This window comes from Mobula birostris, chromosome 15 (genome assembly GCF_030028105.1).
Source record: "Mobula birostris isolate sMobBir1 chromosome 15, sMobBir1.hap1, whole genome shotgun sequence".
In the NCBI taxonomy this organism is placed as follows: Eukaryota; Metazoa; Chordata; class Chondrichthyes; order Myliobatiformes; family Myliobatidae; genus Mobula; species Mobula birostris.
In genome coordinates this window covers 47,088,736-47,107,701 of record NC_092384.1, presented here as the reverse complement: position 1 = coordinate 47,107,701, position 18,966 = coordinate 47,088,736, and the positions used below count along the sequence as shown (strand labels likewise).

Genomic DNA, 18,966 nt, shown 5'->3' with positions numbered 1-18,966 from the left:
GAACATTTCTTCTTTCACATCCTCAGAAAGAGCTGAACAGCCATTTGCAGGGTCTGATTTTTGTTTTGGTGCAGTAATACTAAAGATTAATATATCCTCTCTCACCTTTCAAACTACAGCAGTCTTCAGAAGAATATCTTTTCTAAAAAAAGAACTGATTAAAGTTATTAAATAATTGTATAGGCTTGTAATTGAACCTAATGTTTTTATGGTATAATTACTGTCTTCTTCAGCTCATTTTAATCAAAATATTATGAATGTATCCACAACAATAAACAAGAGAACATTATAGTTTTGAAAATTGACTTGAGTAGACCAAAAGAAAAATACATTAACTACAGCATCTTGAGTACATTCAGAATAAATCCTCATGGATAACCAAATGTTTTTTTTTCATTTCCTTGATGCCAGAACTAAGATAATGTTACCTTCTGGCTAGTTTGTCTACAGTTCTTTTCTTCAAACAATGCATATTAAATCATTGAAGTAATGGGGAAGCATATTTTACCATTCTGTCATGCCACAGAGCTATTTTATTTATGCCATTAACTTTGACTAAAATCCAGTATTCGTATCTAGGAAAGGCAAAATGTGAAGAACTTGACCATGTTCTCAGACTTTTTCATATTGAAGTACATCAGTTTTCTTTAACACAGTTTGTGTTTTCACTTATTTAAGTTGACAAATAGGCATTCAAATAAAAAAGTGAATAAACAAAATGGCGACACCAATGTTTAGCAAAATCACCATAGCAACCAGAATGGGATTGGAGCCCTAAAAGAGAAAAGAAACAAAATTTACACAACATTCAAATTAAGTGCCCAAAAAATGTGTCACAAATAAATATATATACCTGACAAATTTTCCTGTTTCTCGAAAAGGAAATATAGCTTAATTGTAAGTACTGTTCATTATGAAGCAAAATTTCCTAAATAGTTTTCATCTGTTATCCCATAATTAAATTATCATTTCCATAGAGTTGGAATTTGTCAGCATACATGCATTTAAACATAACTTCCTGTTCATAATAGTCACTGTTTAAACATTTGCATGATAAATAAAGCAGAGAAATTACTCTTAGTACAAAAATATGTTAATTCTTCCATAGATCATGCATAATTAATCAGCTATTAATAACAACCCATGTTCCAAGCTTCCTGGCCATATGATCTTGTCCCTGGGACTTTGATTGCTAAGGAAAAATGACATAACTGTCAATTTGCTGGGAGGAATTTTACCCTCCTTTCTTTATCAAGAAATTATCTTGAGTGTGCAATACAATTATTTCATAAATGGCAAAGGTGCCTACAATACAGGGATTTAAGGAAAACTCTTAAGTGTCTCTCAAACTCTTAGCCAAAGGCAAGGGCATACTAACATTCTGAAACTCTATCAAAAACAATCTAGAATGTAGTTTTGGATCATTGATTTCACTTTGTGATTTGTTGTTACAATTTACAACAGTGAAATTGTTAAAGTTGGTGGCATTCACGTGCAACAAGATCATCTTCAGGCATCAGCTAATAAGGATAGGTGGTCACAAGTGATAGCTGAAAGACAAACCATACCCCCTTGATACTCAAAGATAATAAAATCATCTAAAACTTCAAATATCAACATCCCATGAGTAATCAAGGACTGGAAAATTAACTGTGGCAGTTGCACTGTGCCTACAAAATGGACAGAATCTGGACAGATTTTTTTTTCCCCTTCAGCAATCTAGGATGCACAAGTCTGGACAGTATTGGAGTATACTTCACATGCCAGAATGAGCGCAACCGGTGTAACTTGTACAATAGTCGAATATCCTGGCGCCATCCAGGACTATTGACCTTTGACAAACACTGCATCCACCACGTTAGGCAACGCCCCCCCCCCCCCCCCCACCAGCACAAAGTATCCTGCAGGAACTTGCCAACAGCAGCCCCAAATCCAGTGTCATCCGGTACTCGGTGAAAGGCAGTAGGTGCTAAATATGTTATGGCTTGTGAGTTCCCCTTCAACGTCCCTCATACTGACTTGAAGTACCTCATCACCGATTCTCTGTCACAGATGGATGAAAATCCTGGAGAACCCGACATAATAGTTCTTTAGAAATAATGTCTACAAACTAATTGTACTGCCTCTCGGAGGTAGCTCATTATTTTCTCAATTACAATTACAATGGCCTTAAGAAAGAAAACAAAATGAACGATTTGATCCATTAAGCTTTGGGAGCTAATCTAAAGTCATAGAACCATTCAGCAGGGAAAGATACTTCTCTATTATGCATTAAACAATTTACATTAATCCCATTCTATTCTCCGCAGAAGATCATCAACTCTCTTCAGATTCTACTGCTCACCTATAGAGTTAAGTTACAGTGGCTGGTTAACCCACCAACCAACATATCTCTGGGATATGGATGGGAACACAAAGGAAACCCTTGTGGTCAGAGGGAAGACAAGTAAACTCAACAGAGACCACCAGAAGTCAGAAATGAACTGTGCTGTTCGAGCTGTGAATAAATGGTTCTCATAGCTGTGCCATTGAATCCTACACACTTAATAGTAACCACTGTCAGATCACAAGCACATATAATGTTATGTATAATTAATGTTTTTTAAGTGTATCCTTAATCATTGTTAGGGAATAAAGAACACAGTGTCCACTTTTGGTGGACACACAAGTGAATTCATGTGCCATGCTTTACGGTTGTAATGTATATGATCTTCTAGTATTAAGTAGGAAGCCAAGAATCTATCTTCAGGAGAGAGAAAAAAAATCAAAAACTATATCTGTGCTGTCCTTTTCATCATTTAGTGAGCTTGCAAGGATAGTACACGTGAAGGCTTCAAAACAGATCATCTGCCAAACCCTGCAGTTTGAAAATGATTGAAAGGGCAGGAAGAATTTAAAATTTAAAAAGAAAAGTAATTTAACATGAACATTTAATGAGTTATACACCTGATATATTATTATGCCATTGCAGAAGGATATAAATATCTAAGTGAGAAATCAACCATTGGAACCAATATTTATTGACGTTAGATTTGAGATGATTAAGAATGTTTCAATGTTTCATTATTTTAATTTTTGAGGTAAGAAAACTATGTGTTAACATGTGACTACAAAAACCTTTGTTTACATCCCTCAACCTGAATAGGATATGAATTCTTATCTGATCAAACTGTGAATTCTGCTGTTAATCATCCCTTGTTATCTACAGTGAGAACAAAGCAATTGTGCTTGATAATGTGCCACTGATTTAGAGGTTAAAAGCTATATACCTTATTCAGGCACAATCCATTGATAATTTATTGTGTCCTACAGGAATTTAGATAAGCAGCTAATGTCAATCAGAGCCTGGATTAATCTGGCCATTTTAGTCTGCCAATGAAAAAGATGTAGGATTTGTCAAAAAATTCTGTATATTTTGACAAATATATACTCCGGAAAGCCAATTTTATGATGTACGTACGTTAGCAATTTTTCTGTACAAAGTAAATGTATTTAGTTTCACGTAACACAGTTCTCTTCTAATACTTCTTAAATACTGAAAGCCTTTAAAGGTATAAGCTGTTGCTAGGTAACTACCCAGAAAGCTGATGATACAGCACTATTTAATGGCTCAGCATATTATAGGCACCACAAATTGTACTGCTCTCTGAAGTGATCTATGTTGAAAAAACAGTTATGTACTTGAGCTGTAGAATGAACTTACTTAAAAATTAGATACGGTTGCTTGTTTGTTCATGCTTAACACAAATAAGTGATGTACCCATTAATGGACAGAAACAGTTACTTTCTAGAAACTAATTATCACCTATCAATTTCATTAAGCTATTTCCCTCAGCAACTGTAATACCATATTTGCATCAGCTACAGTTCATTACATATCTCTACACAATACTGTAGACGTACCCCCAAAAGAATTGTATTGTACTTTCTGCATTTACTTTTTTCAAAGTTCTTTTCCTTCATTTCTTCACACTCCCACACAAAGAAAATAAGCAACTTCTCTCTAATTCATTGGTCGGACCTTCTTGTATGGATAAGGAACTGCAGGTCCACTATTTTTATTAGAGACTAGGGGATTGATTTAACAGTAATTGTACAAAGTGGATGATTGAAAATTCAAAGCCTGCTTTATATCTCCTATTTCCTTTGAAACTGTAACTGGGCTTCACAACCACTGTGGCCAAAATGCATATTCATGATTATTAAAGCCCTGCAGCTTGCCTCTGATTCTGACTCTGATCCAGTCGTATAACATAGTGCAATCCTCCAGCTGCAAGGAAAGGCACTTCTTTATATTTTGAACATAATTAAATATATAGGATTAATGGTAATCCTAAAGGTTGCATTTCTGTCATGGCTTTTGCCTGTTATGAGAAGCTTTTCTAGTGGAATTAGTTAACTAAACCAGCAGAATGAAGTAATCCCGTTATATATAAAATTAATTTGACCTGGGAGAAGTGCTATTTCAATGACCCAAAATTTGGCAACATAATAAAATGAACAGAATAACATCAGACTTTGGAAGGACTTAATATTAAATGGGCAACCTCCTGGAAGATGCATTTTAATGCAGAAAAAATTTTGCAATTTCAGAGAAGTCACGGATTGTGGTGGTATTCTGAAGGACATGCAGGCTCAGGAGGCACATTTCCAAATTCTTGAAGATGACACAGTGGGTTGATAAAGCAATTAAGTATACTACTTGGACTATTGAACACAGACATGGAATAGTAATGGTAAACCTTTACAAATCTCTTGTTAAGTTTCAGCTGGATAGCTGCTCAAAAGCATTAGTCTGGCTTTCTAGAGAAATTGTATAGGAAGGTCTATCAGAGATAAAAGGGTTCAATTTTGTGAACAGATTGGAAAAAATGGTCATTTTCTCCCGAAGAAAATAAACTTAAAGAGAGCCAGTCTTACAGATGAGTACATTGGACAGCTGCTTGAGATACAGCACAGAAATTACAGACTCAATGTCCTTTGTCTTCGATAATAAGATTCTAGGGTGCTATGAATATGTATTTGTCAACATTGTTTCCTTTCCTCTATTTTGAAGAAAGAAGAGTAAGATCTGAGAGAGGAGAAAATGACTTGGATATAAAAGGCATTGGACACATTAAAACATACAAACGTTTGTATATTGTCTTTGTAGTACACTTGTAAGGTCAATAAAATGTAACTTGTTTTTCTTTATGTTTGTTACAATTGGTACTGTCACTTTTAAATGATATAACTAAACTATAGGCTGTGGTGTGGTCATTTCATTTTATTACCTGAAATATTTAATAAGTCAATTGACTTTTGTAAGGGTTTTTTGTTAATTCAGAAACAAAGGTTCTGAACTTAAAGAGGGGTAACTTTGACGTGAATTAGCTAAGATAGACTGGCAAATGACACTTAAAGGATTGACAGTGGATATACAATGGCAAGCATTTAAAGGTTGCATGGATGAACTACAACAATTGTTCATCCCAGTTTGGCAAAAGAATAAATCAAGGAAGGTAGTGCACCCGTGGCTGACAAGAGAAATTAGGGATAGTATCAATTCCAAAGAAGAAGCATACAAATTAGCCAGAGAAAGTGGCTCACCTGAGGACTGGGAGAAATTCAGAGTTCAGCAGAGGAGGACAAAGGGCTTAATTAGGAAGGGGAAAAAAGATTATGAGAGAAAACTGGCAGGGAACATAAAAACTGACTGTAAAAGCTTTTATAGGTATGTAAAAAGGAAAAGACTGGTAAAGACAAATGTAGGTCCCCTACAGCCAGAAACAGGTGAATTGATTATGGGGAGCAAGGACATGGCAGACCAATTGAATAATTACTTTGGTTCTGTCTTCACTAAGGAGGACATAAATAATCTTCCAGAAATAGTAGGGGACAGAGGGTCCAGTGAGATGGAGGAACTGAGCGAAATACTTGTTAGTAGGGAAGTGGTGTTAGGTAAATTGAAGGGATTGAAGGCAGATAAATCCCCAGGGCCAGATGGTCTGCATCCTAGAGTGCTTAAGGAAGTAGCCCAAGAAATAGTGGATGCATTAGTGATAATTTTTCAAAACTCGTTAGATTCTGGACTAGTTCCTGAGGATTGGAGGGTGGCTAATGTAACCCCACTTTTTAAAAAAGGAGGGAGAGAGAAACTGGGGAATTATAGACCGGTTAGCCTAACGTCGGTGGTGGGGAAACTGCTGGAGTCAGTTATCAAAGATGTGATAACAGCACATTTGGAAAGCGGTGAAATCATCGGACAAAGTCAGCATGGATTTGTGAAGGAAAAATCATGTCTGACGAATCTCATTGAATTTTTTGAGGATGTAACTAGTAGAGTGGATAGGGGAGAACCAGTGGATGTGGTATATTTGGATTTTCAAAAGGCTTTTGACAAGGTCCCACACAGGAGATTAGTGTGCAAACTTAAAGCACATGGTATTGGGGGTAAGGTATTGATGTGGATGGTGAATTGGTTAGCAGACAGGAAGCAAAGAGTGGGAATAAACAGGACCTTTTCAGAATGGCAGGCGGTGACTAGTGGGGTACCGCAAGGCTCAGTGCTGGGACCCCAGTTGTTTACAATATATATTAATGACTTGGATGAGGGAATTAAATGCAGCATCTCCAAGTTTGCGGATGACACGAAGCTGGGTGGCAGTGTTAGCTGTGAGGAGGATGCTAAGAGAATGCAGGGTGACTTGGATAGGTTGGGTGAGTGGGCAAATTCATGGCAGATGCAATTTAATGTGGATAAATGTGAAGTTATCTACTTTGGTAGCAAAAATAGGAAAACAGATTATTATCTGAATGGTGGCCGATTAGGAAAAGGGGAGGTGCAACAAGACCTGGGTGTCATTATACATCAGTCATTGAAAGTGAGCATGCAGGTACAGCAGGCGGTGAAAAAGGCGAATGGTATGCTGGCATTTATAGCGAGAGGATTTGAGTACAGGAGCAGGGAGGTACTACTGCAGTTGTACAAGGCCTTGGTGAGACCACACCTGGAGTATTGTGTGCAGTTTTGGTCCCCTAATCTGAGGAAAGACATCCTTGCCATAGAGGGAGTACAAAGAAGGTTCACCAGATTGATTCCTGGGATGGCAGGACTTTCATATGAAGAAAGACTGGATGAACTGGGCTTGTACTCGTTGGAATTTAGAAGATTGAGGGGGGATCTGATTGAAACGTATAAAATCCTAAAGGGATTGGACAGGCTAGATGCAGGAAGATTGTTCCCGATGTTTGGAAGTCCAGAACAAGGGGTCACAATTTGAGGATAAAGGGGAAGCCTTTTAGGACCGAGATTAGGAAAAACTTCTTCACTCAGAGAGTGGTGAATCTGTGGAATTCTCTGCCACAGGAAGCAGTTGAGGCCAGTACATTGGCTATATTTAAGAGGGAGTTAGATATGGCCCTTGTGGCTATGGGGATCATGGGGTATGGAGGGAAGGCTGGGGCGGGGTTCTGAGTTGGATGATCAGCCATGATCATAATAAATGGCGGTGCAGGCTCGAAGGGCCGAATGGCCTACTCCTGCACCTATTTTCTATGTTTCTATGTTTCTAAAATTAGGCAAAGGCTGGTAACTGTTGAGTTTTGAACCAGATGAATGGCTTGGAGAGCTGCTTACAGCCGTATCTATGTTTCCCTAAGAAATTAATTATTTAATTAATTATAGTTAAGTCTGTCCTTAGAAATTCTTATTTACGAATTAAAAACTATTTCCCATTAGTAGTATCCAGAGAATTCGTGACCTTTTATTAGAACCGATATTCTGCATTTTCTCTTCTAGGTTTCATAAATGAAGAAGATAATGTGAAATAATAACAGGAAAGGATAAAGGACCCTTTTGAATCCTCTCTGCCCTTCAATAAGATCATGGCTGATCTGTGCCTCAAGCTAGCTTTGTGCCTTATCCTCATATCCTCTGCTTATTTGTAAATTAGAAACAGAAATGAAAATTCCAAATTTTATATGGTAATTAATTGAATATATTCCCTCAAATTTGTCCAGTGTTCCATTTTGCAGCAACTTTGATGTGAGCATTGTCCCAAAGAAAACTCAAAGGCAAAATGCTTCTTTATATTAAACGTGAAATGTGAAGGTGGTAGAGGGGGATAAAATAGGGTCTTTGAAGATATTCTTAGATAGGTACATGGAGCTTAGAAAAATCGAGGGCTATGCGGTAGGGAAATTCTAGGCAGCTTCTAGAGTAGGTTACATGGTTGGCACAACATTGTGGGCCGAAGGGCCTGTAATGTGCTGCAGATTTTCTATGTGACTGGATTCTTTTTCAGTCAGTGTGTTAACAGATTAATTTTATAATCATTGTGCCTGAAGCACAAAAGGTAGACACATTTTCTCATTTACACTTACCCTGGCAATAAAAGATTAATGCAAATGGACAGAAGGGTATCACTAAGCTCAATTTTTTCTCCCAAATCAGGCCATTTCCTTTACTGGTCACAAGTGCTGCTTGCAGCTGTACAGTATTGTGTAACTTACTTTAAAAAAAGCTCAAAAGAGCCTTGTTTAAATTTGCTTTTTGGCCATCCCCACAAATTTTGTTACACTAAAATAACTTGTAGACTTTACTTTTTTTGCAAGTCAGCTGAAAAATAGCTCTGAAGAACTATGATCTGCATACAAAAATGTGCAGCATGAATTGTAAACACCACTGAAATAGACAGGAGATGCTTTTGTGCTCAGGATAGGAATCATCAGAAGTAGAAAGTAGTTGTTTCTAGTTACATTGGTTAGCTGGCAAATTACTTACTGAATTAGATTTATATTGAACCATTGTTTCTTCTTCAGACTGTGATATATTTATTGACTTTGAGTTTGGTGATGTACTAATGTCATGCCTTGATCGAGACTCCAGCTTTACATTCATTCTCAGGCTCTCCAGCCTCTGGACATTGGGCTCAGAGGGAGACATAAGTATGTAGTTCTCTTTATTTTGCATTGTGGGCTTTAGCCTCTGCACTCCATAGCTAAGGAAATCTGGATGGTAGTCTTCCATCATGTTTCTGGAGCTGAGGCTACTGTAGTGTTGTTCTGAAAATGTGTCTTGTACATAGGAATCCATGCGTTGTAGAGGCTTCATTTCCATTTCATAATTACTAAGTTTTTCTTCATCCTGTTCATGCAGCTGGTTACTTGAATCATGATTATGCAACCGATAGGATGTCCATGAGAAAGTTGGAGACTCTGTCCCTTTTCTGTCAGTGGGTCTGTGATTATATTTGCATTCATTACCTCTTCCCCTGCTCTCCTCAGATATTGAAGCTGTAGTTAAGCTGCTGTTGCCTCTGCTTCCTCCTCTACGATTGCCCGATCGCTGCTTATCGCTCCAGTGAGTAGACCTTGGATATTCGCCCCTTCCTCCTTCCAGCAACACCTGAATGTCTTGTCCTTTGTCACATCCCGTGTTCATCTGTCGAACAAGCCTTGCATTCTTTTTTCTGTACTTTGGTGGTGAGTTGGATGGTGAGGTGGATGAACGGCTTGGCACAGGGCTGAGATCTGGAGTGAGATCTGGAGGAGTTGTTCCTTTCCTGTAGAGCTCTGGACTCTCCTCCAGGGCGGGACTTTCTGAGGAAATTCTGTCTATCTCATTCTCAGCTGAATTCTGGAGTGTTGGCCTTTGATACTCAATTCCTGACGGGAAAAACAAAGATTATAAACTTTAAATGAATACTTAATATGTAAATCACATGCCTCATGTTAACATCTAAATCGCTGAATATCCACGGCACAGTTCCTTCTTGATCTGATTATAAAGGATAATCTCTAACAGCCCCAAGCTGTCATGTGGTACCTCTTAGAAAACATTATCACCTATTAGGTTGAATAAATAGCATTGATATCACATATGATTACTTTCAGATGACAAATAGCTTTGGCTGAAAATTATCACTATATTTTATACAATGGTGGTAATTTTCTGCAACAACTCAGTCCAATATTCACTGGAAAACAGCAAAATGTGATAAATAAGGTTAACATCTCCCTTATCTCTACAATGCTGGCACCCTATTATTTTATAACCTCTTTCCCTTTTCTAATACATATTTATACAGTTTGCACAAAATAATTTAAAACTTCAGAAATGTTGATTTTTTTCCCCACCTGCGGTTAAACCAAATTCATTTTTTCTTTCTGCACTCAGGTATTGCTTTCTTGTAATGAGAAGTCATTCATTCTGTAGTTTTAACTGGGATAAATATCAGAGAATTCCTATGAATTGTTCCACAATGATTCAGGGGCCACCTGCTAGTTATGTTGATGTAGGGATTTCTGTATTTGTAATGTCTTCTGACTGCCTGCCTAAAATAGTTTTGCTTTATTGAATACATTCAAACTCTTGAATTAATACCTCATGAAAATATTCAGTAAAAACCAATTAACTTTCAGTTGTATTGTCGTCTTCAACATGTTAATTAGGGGCAATTGACAGCCACTGAAAAAAGGAAGGTTTTGTTTTGGATAGCATATGTGAAATACTCCTTCTTGCTCCATATCAATACTACAGATCGTCCTGAATTTATTTTATATTAGTAGCAGTGCAGCATTTGTTCTCATTTTATTATTAATTACTTAATGTCATAAAAACATTAGTTTTGCTAGCAATTAACATGCTGTCCTGCTGAAGGGTCTCAGCCCGAAATGCTGACTGTGTACTCTTTTCCATAGATGCTGCCTGGCCTGCTGAGTTCCTCCAGCATTTTGTGTGTGTGTGTGTGTGTGTGTGTGTTGTTTTGCTTACAAGAGATGCTTTTGTTTGGTCTGATTTCAATCAAATTCACTTGAATTCAGAAAATGAAGATGACACAACAGCTTAGAAACCATATGTAAATTTAGCTATGATTATGTAAGATATTACAGTAAAGATATATTGTTCAGTAAAAAATACTTTTCCTTGGAATTTCAATCCATTTCTTGAATGACAATCCAGTGCTTTTTGTTTGATAACCAAAGATATTTTGAAACTAATAGGATCTTTTCTGTGAACTGCAAGTATATGCACTTAGCCAATTTTGGCTCTTGTTCTACAGTATAATCTTCTAAAATGCACTTTTGCTCTTAATAATTGCAAGGAGCCATCACAACTTCACATCGCTTGAGTTAATGGTTTTCGTTCATTGTCATCTCAAGCAGAACCTCACCAATTCACAAACTGGCTTTGATTAATCTGAAGTACAGTGTCGTCATGGGTAATATCCATGAGCACTTTATCACAATACCAACACCATACCCTTTTCATATTTATCATATTTATATTGTGGCAGCATTTCTTGTGGAAAATACATTTTTAACATTCACTACTTATTGATTCCACAATCCCTATCCATTGAGGGAAAGAGTCAAAAGAAAAATCCTGAGAACTTTGTTAGGTTATTGTGGCCAGATTTTCATTTTCAATTTGACTTTATTCGGCAGTATTCATGGAAGTGTGTCTAATGATGACAACCACTTCCTCATTTTAGTATCTTGTACAACATACACATTATGTTCTAATGAAAAAATATCCTTTATTCCCCTCCAAAGATGCTGCTTGACTTGCTCAGTTCCTCCAGGATTTTGTGTGTGTTGCTCAGAGTTCCAGAATCTCCAGTTCTCTTGTGTTTGATATTTTGTACATTTCTCTTGTACATTGTAATTGAGCTGGTTATCAGAACAGTAGGCGCTTTCTGCTCCCTACAGTGCTCAAAACAGTTCTTTGTTTCAATGTCAATCCTTGGAAGAATCCTAATCCATTTATTGTATTCATTCAAGTTGTAGCAAACAACTCACTTCAAAGTTCAAAGTACATTTATTAACAACCTTGATATCTGTCTGCTTACAGGCAGCCACAAAGCAAGAAACCCGGAAGAACACGTGCTTGTCAATCTAATCAACCATTGTGGCAGCAACTCAATGCATAAAAGCATGCAGACATGGTCAAGAGGTTCAGTTGTTGTTCAGACCAAACATCAGAATGGGGAAGAAATGTGATCTAAGTGACTTTGACCATGGACTGATTGTTGGTGCCAGACAGGGTGGTTTGAGTATCTCAGAAACTGCTGATCTCCTGGGATTTTCATGCACAACGGTCTCTGGAGTTTATTGAGAGTTGTGCGAAAAACAATAAAATATCCCACAAGTGGCAGTTCTGTGGGTGAAAACGTCTTGTCAACGAGAGAGGTCAGAGAAGAATGGCCAGACTGGTTCAAGCCAACAGGAAGATAACAGTAACTCAAATAACCATTTGTTACGACAGTGTGTGCAAAAGAACACACGTCCAATCTCGAGGTGGATGGACAACAGCAGCAGAAGCCCACAAGCATACAATCTGTGGCTACTTTATTAGGTAGAGAATGTAGCTAATAAAATGGCCACTGAGTGTATGTCACCTTGTTGGATTGGGGTGGGACTTATTCAGTCCTAAACTACCAGAAAAATGCAGATGCAGGAAATCTGAAATAGAGAGAAAATCTGTTGGAAACACAGGCAGCACCTGTGGAAAGACAAACAGAATTAACCTTTCAGGTTGAAGATCCTATGCTGGAACAAGAGAAACAACTCTCCACCCTCGGGCAACTCATTTTTTTTGTCTTTATCAGAATGGATCCTTGATTTTATTTTAATTTCTATTTTTATGTAGTGATGTGGTATTTTAATAGGCCCTTCTGGCCCTTTCAGCTGTAAGTTATTCATTTATGATATTGTCTCAGTATTTTTCACCATTAGAACAGTCTAACCGGCTGGTCATGCCCTGCTATCTGCAACACATTATTCTTCATTGATTGTGTAATCACCTCTAACTGATCCTATTAACCTATCTAATCAGAGGACGTCTACTTCGATAAGTGTAACCCAGTATTTTATGCATTTAGGTATTTCTTGCTATATGTGTTACATTCGGACACGTCTCATTAGCGGGGCAGCAGTATGGTCGCATTGTGTATTCCAGGGACCAGCTGATTGAGCTTATGCCGGCCGGTTTAGCGAGCAGAGCAGCGGACACCCCTGCTGAAATCTGGAGGAAAACACACAGAGGATGCAGAGGGGGATCACACAGTCGAGGAAAGAGGACCGGGTCGAGACAACACAGACTTATGGAGAAGAGGAGTTCGGTGAGTAATAAAATGGACGAGTTCACGGCGCTAGCCAGGCGTCAGAGAACATTTCGGGAGTGCAGTGTTATGTGTTTTACTGGAACGGGGCTGCATGAGGACATACCCAATCAAAACTTCTCCATGGACGGCTTCCAGACCGTTCGGGCTGACCGGAAGTGCACTGAGAGCGGTAAGCGTAAAGGAGTTGGGTGCTTACTGTTCTGGTTAACAACAGATAGTGCAATCCGGGTCATATTATGATCAAGGAACATGTTTGTAGACCGGATATTGAACTTTTTACTGTTGGACTTCAGCCATATTCCACCGAGATACAACACTGGGCGGAACAGGAGGTCGTTCCTGCCTGTGGCCATCGAACTTGCAGCTCCTCCCGTGGAGGGTCAGACACCCTGAGCCAATAGGCTGGTCCTGGACTTATTTTCCATCTGGCATAGTTTGCACTTTGTTGTTTGATTGTTTGTGGGTTTTGTATTGCTATATTTATGCTCTATTCTTGGTTGGTGCAGCTGTAACGAAACCCAATTTCCCTCAGGATTAATAAAGTATATCTATCTATCTATCTATCTATGTGCTAGAAGTTTAGAGCTCCCATGCAAATGCTCAAGGACTCACTGGTTGTTCTTTGCCCTCATGGAGTCCAGCAACAAACTCAAGTTTGCAGTGAGGAAACTATCTGTTCAACCTGGCATGACCTGGCAGAGAAACAACAGGTTCATTCGTTTTAGTGGAGACTAATAGCTAGAGACACAACATTAGGTATTAGATAATTCAATAATTTTGAATTATTAACAAACTATTTAATTGTTTAAATGCACTTAAGTGTTATTTTTCTAACTCTCTTTAAAAAACTTTTCAATATTTTTCATATAATTAATTTTGAATATTTCTGAATGTCAGACATATTCAAAGACACCAACTGGTTTCCCAACCAGTAGAGTTTGGGGCATGATTTACCATTATGTCAATATTTATGGACTGTTGTAATTCTGGCTCGATTCCTTGACAGCCTTAGGCAAGGCTAAGCAGGGCTTTGCCATTCAGTACTGAGACAATTTCAGGCAAAATTGACACTAGCAGAGCCTGAACATTGTAGTCCACATTTGGTATGTAGAAGTAAAACACATAGCTTGCTGCTGCCAGATAGTTCCAGTCTGATGTGTTGCAAAAGTCCTTTCAGAATTTATGGAACATCTCTCTCAAGGCTGCCAGAAGTTACTCTTAGCAACAATTTTATATCTGTCTACGTGCTACCTAAATTAAATTTTGCTGCAGCCTGGATATGGAGCTCTCAAATGAGTAAATTGCTTCACCAAACTGGAATAACTTACCATCATAAAGGAACACTTGGGCATCACTTCAATATAAGTGTTGAAGATCATTTTTTAATAATGAATATTCAGGAGTTTGTTAGCACTCTTAGTTTATGATGTTTGTCTGTCACTCCCTGGGTGAAAGTGTGCTTGGATGTAGGTTGGGTCAGCACATTATTTAAGTCTACACCATACATATTTGAATGCATTCTAAACTAATTAATGTTTGAACAAATTGTTCATGTTAATCTCCCTTTCAATGAAGATAAGAGGAACTGATGATTACTTCTTTATCCTAACAAAAAAATTCCACTGCCAGAATTATTTTCAAGGATGCATTTATAGACAGGGAATTATACAAGAGAAAGGTGAAATGTGTAAATAAATAATATTGATAGAGTCATAATGGGAAATGTATAACATAAATCTGGTTAGGTTAGATATTCAAACCTTACACTGAAATTTTGAAACAACATATAGAGAAGCATTTGGTAAAAACTTGCTGACTTGGATGATGTGATCGGCAGGTTGCAAGCAACAATCAGTGTTTTCATATAGTCAGCAATATAATCCAAGTGCTGACACCGAACAATAGATGATCAGTATCTCCATATGACAATAAATAAGGAATTAATTCCTCTGGGGCTGTAGAACAGCAGAATCAGAACCAAACTGATGAAGAGCATTTTTGAAAAAGTTTGGTGAAAAATCTGCACAATGTTCATCTTCAGGAGTAACAGCTATGTTAAACAAACACCAGCCAATAACAATTTCCAAAAAAAGAGAGTCTAACCACCAGAGCCTGACATTCAATGGCATTGGCTTGGATGACAGCCATGCCATCGGTATCCTGGAGGTCACCAACAACCACAAATTTAACTAGGTTCCCCAATAAATACAGCAGCTAAAGGACAGATTAGATACTAAATGCTCAAAAACGGACACCACACAACACTTTCCAAAATCTACCGGGATTATGTCACAAGGATGCGGGAACACTTTAGTGTTGGTTTGGGTAAATAATTATTGTGAACTATTATGAATTGCTTTATATTTAGGCTGGGAAAAATATCACTACAATATCACAACAGAATAAATCTGCACATAGTTAGATGGAATCTAATGGTTTCTTGTTTGGAAAGGTATAATTTTAGGTAGTTTCACTATTAATAATGAAATATTCTTTAGTATTTAGAATTGAATTGCATTAAAATGATTACTCTTCAATTGCTACGGTGCATAGCTTATATTCTTTTAATTGTGTGGTACAGCACAAGAAAGTGACTAGCGGCATGATTGTCGATGTTCGGATTAATATATTGGATCATCTCATTAATAGAACTTCATAAAGTGGTGACTATCTGGCCTCTTACCTCTTCCCACCTGTCTATTACCTCCCACTGGCGCCCCTCCCTCTTTCCCTTTCTCCTTTGGTCTACTCTTCTCTCCTAACAGATTCCTTCTTCTACCTTTCCCACCCACCTGGCTTCACCTATCACCTTCCAGCTGTCCTCCTTCCAGTTCCCTCACCCTTTCATTCTGGTGTCTTCCCACTTCCTTTCCAGTCCTGAAGGAGAGTCTCGGCCAAAGACATCAAGGTTAGTTCATTTCCATGGCCTGACCTCCAGCATTATTACGTATGCTATTTTAGAGTAATTATTTAGGAAATGGATGCCATGGATGACTGGAATTCCTATCTTGAGCATGTGGTTGTAATAAAAGTTGTTTATACACCATCTTCAAAAATGGAGCTTTTAATTTATGAATTCTGAATTATTATTTTAAAATGTTACAACTTTATGCTTAAGGTTTTTGGCAACTAGAAAAAGAATGACTTGAATTGAGTAACTAAAGATAAAGCACAATTCTCCAGCTTAGTATTAGATTCACAACATGACATTAAGGCCATGTGGTTTTTCACTCTGTGTTGGGTAGAAAGCTTTGAAAATGTTTTTCTCTATCCAGTTTGTTATTTTTTTCCAAGTTTAAGATGTCACATCCTTAAAGATTAACATAAAGTAAAGATTTGTTTTACTTTATAATCCCTTTATTTGGCTTTCTTGTTCTTTTTATTAAAAATAACATAAAATATTTGAAAATACTTAGGTAAACCTGTATTTGATTAAGAAAGAAGACAGTTCAGAAAAACTATGAATATTTTTTGTTGTAATATAGTGTGTGACACAGCATTGCAAATTATGTCATAAACCTTGAAAAATACCATGGAATTTTCCTGAAGACAGTGCTCTTTAGATGGTAACCTATGCTTTTGTTTAATGGAGGACAACAAATGGGTAAAGAAGAAATGGTAGTTGGCCTTATTTGTTTAATTTCATTATCAGCGATATTTCAAGGGTTATCACTAGCTGGCAAAGCTACTTTCAATTTGGTAAGATCAATTATGCTAATATTTAATTCATGTGTATGTAGAAAAAAACTGGAATAATCCCAGCATAACGTAATTAATGTTCTCCTTAAACATTTCAATGATGCCACAAGTAATGGAGGTTAAATTAATCCTTAAGCATTGTTAAATGTCTCAACAATAAAAGGATAATGACCAGTAAAAGTTCAAATATGAATTTGCATTTGATCTATTAGGCAATAATAATGGACTTTCCCAATGACTTATTTATTTATGTATATATGTATGGATGTATGTCTTTAGAGATGCAGCACAGAGCTGGCCATCATTGCTAGAAGGATTGAACTTAAGAGCAGTGTTATGTTGCAACTGTACAGAGTACTGGTGAGGCCGCACTTGGAGTACAGTATTGCACGCAGTTCTGGTCTCCTTACTTGAGGAAGGATATACCGGCTTTGGAGGTGGTGCAGAGGAGGTTCACCAGGTTGATTCCAGAGATGAGGAGGCTAGACTATGAGTCACCTGGGACTGTTCTCACTGGAATTCAGAAGAATGAGAGGAGATCTTATGGAAACATGTAAAATTATGAAAGGGATACATAAGATAGAGGCAGGAAAGTTGTTTCTATTGGTGGGTGAAACTAGAACTAGAGGACATAGCTTCAAGATTCAGGGGAGTAGATTTAGGATGGAGATGAGAAAGAACTGCTTTTCCCAGAGAGTGGTGAATCTGTGGAATTCTCTGCCCAATGAAGCAGTGCAGGCTACCTCAGTAAATATATTTAAGACAAGATTGGATAGATTTTTGCATAGTAGGGGAATTAAGGGTTATGGTGAAAAGGCAGGTAGGTGGAGATGGTCAGATCAGCCATGATCTTATCGAATGGTGGAGCAGGTTCAATGGGCCAGATGGCCGACTCCTGCTCTGTTTCTTATGTACTTACGATATTAGGCCCATCTGGCCCACTGAACCCTGCTGCCACAACCCACCAATTTTAACCCTAGCCCAATCACAGAACAATTTATAATGACCAATTAACCTACCAACCGGTACGTCTTTGGATTGTGGGAGAAAACCAGAGCACCCGGAGGAAACCCACATGCCCATGTGAAGAATGTACAGAACTTCTTACAGAGAATACCGGAATTACACTCTGAACTCTGAAGCCCCAAACTGTAAAGTATTGCTCTAACTGTTATGCTAATGTGGCGCCCCAATTTCAATACTAATACCAATACCAACTTACAAGTGCTAGCTTTCAACATAAAGAATCCTGCAGGATTCATTTTGTCTGCCATGGGGTTCTATAGAATTTAAATGGGAATTCCAGCTTCAGAAGAAAAACTGTTTTATGGATTACGTTATTGAAATATGTTTCTAATGATGAATTAAAATACACGGAGAAATTTACAACTGTTCATAAAATTTTGAAGCTTCCAACCTTACAATGATGTCTTTGACTTTCTGGGCATTGGTGTTTACATATTGCAGACATCCCACTCTACAAAAACTCATTTCAGGGAGGTAGCACCATCAATTTGCGGGAGACTCCCGGAACTTCCGGGAGAGGTGGGATGTCTGCAATAGAATAGCTCCTTAGCAGCTAACCAGCTAGTTTAAATAATGTTAGCTATGCTAATGAATGAATGACACCTGCTAAACTCACCTCAACATGTCTTTTACAGTCTTAACCCACCACGGGCAATAGAAAAGTCACTGTTGCAAACAGTGCAGCGAGCAACACTGTCATTATTTTTGACCCCTATTAGGCAGGGGTACACTTTAGTGTAGTCTGGGGTGACGTACGTTTTATATTTTCTTTTTTTGGAACACTCTGCCACTCTGACTTTTTTTTGGAACCCTCTTGCTCTTGCTCTCGCTCTGTCTCTCGTAGTCGCTCTCACTTGTGTTTGCTTTCTTGCTCTCGCTCTTTCTCGCACGTTCTCTCTTGCTTGCTCTCAAAAAATCAATTTCCAGGACATTGTATACAATTTGCAGGCATCAGGGAGCCACTATTAATATGCGGGAGACTCCCGGAACTTCCGGGAGAGGTGGGATGTCTGATATTGGCTGGGTGTGCTTTGAATAGATCGTCAATCAGCAAATTCTTGAAAGATGACAGAAAACGAATGGCAGGGGAACTTATTGAAACACATAAGATTCCAAGGGGACCTGACACAGA

General features: G+C 38.0%; 1 protein-coding gene across 1 annotated transcript in view; it reads right to left on the bottom strand.

Moving 5' to 3' along the window:
- Nucleotides 1-397: 397 nt before the first annotated feature.
- The window catches only part of jph3b (junctophilin 3b), a 139,243-nt gene continuing 120,674 nt past the window's right edge, over nt 398-18,966 (bottom strand). The window contains exons 4-5 of the mRNA XM_072279718.1: nt 8,765-9,648; nt 398-774 (exon numbers count right to left, since the gene is read on the bottom strand). Of these exons, the coding sequence (XP_072135819.1) occupies nt 694-774; nt 8,765-9,648 (965 nt within the window). The 3' untranslated portion in view covers nt 398-693. The remainder of the gene's footprint in view (nt 775-8,764; nt 9,649-18,966) is intronic.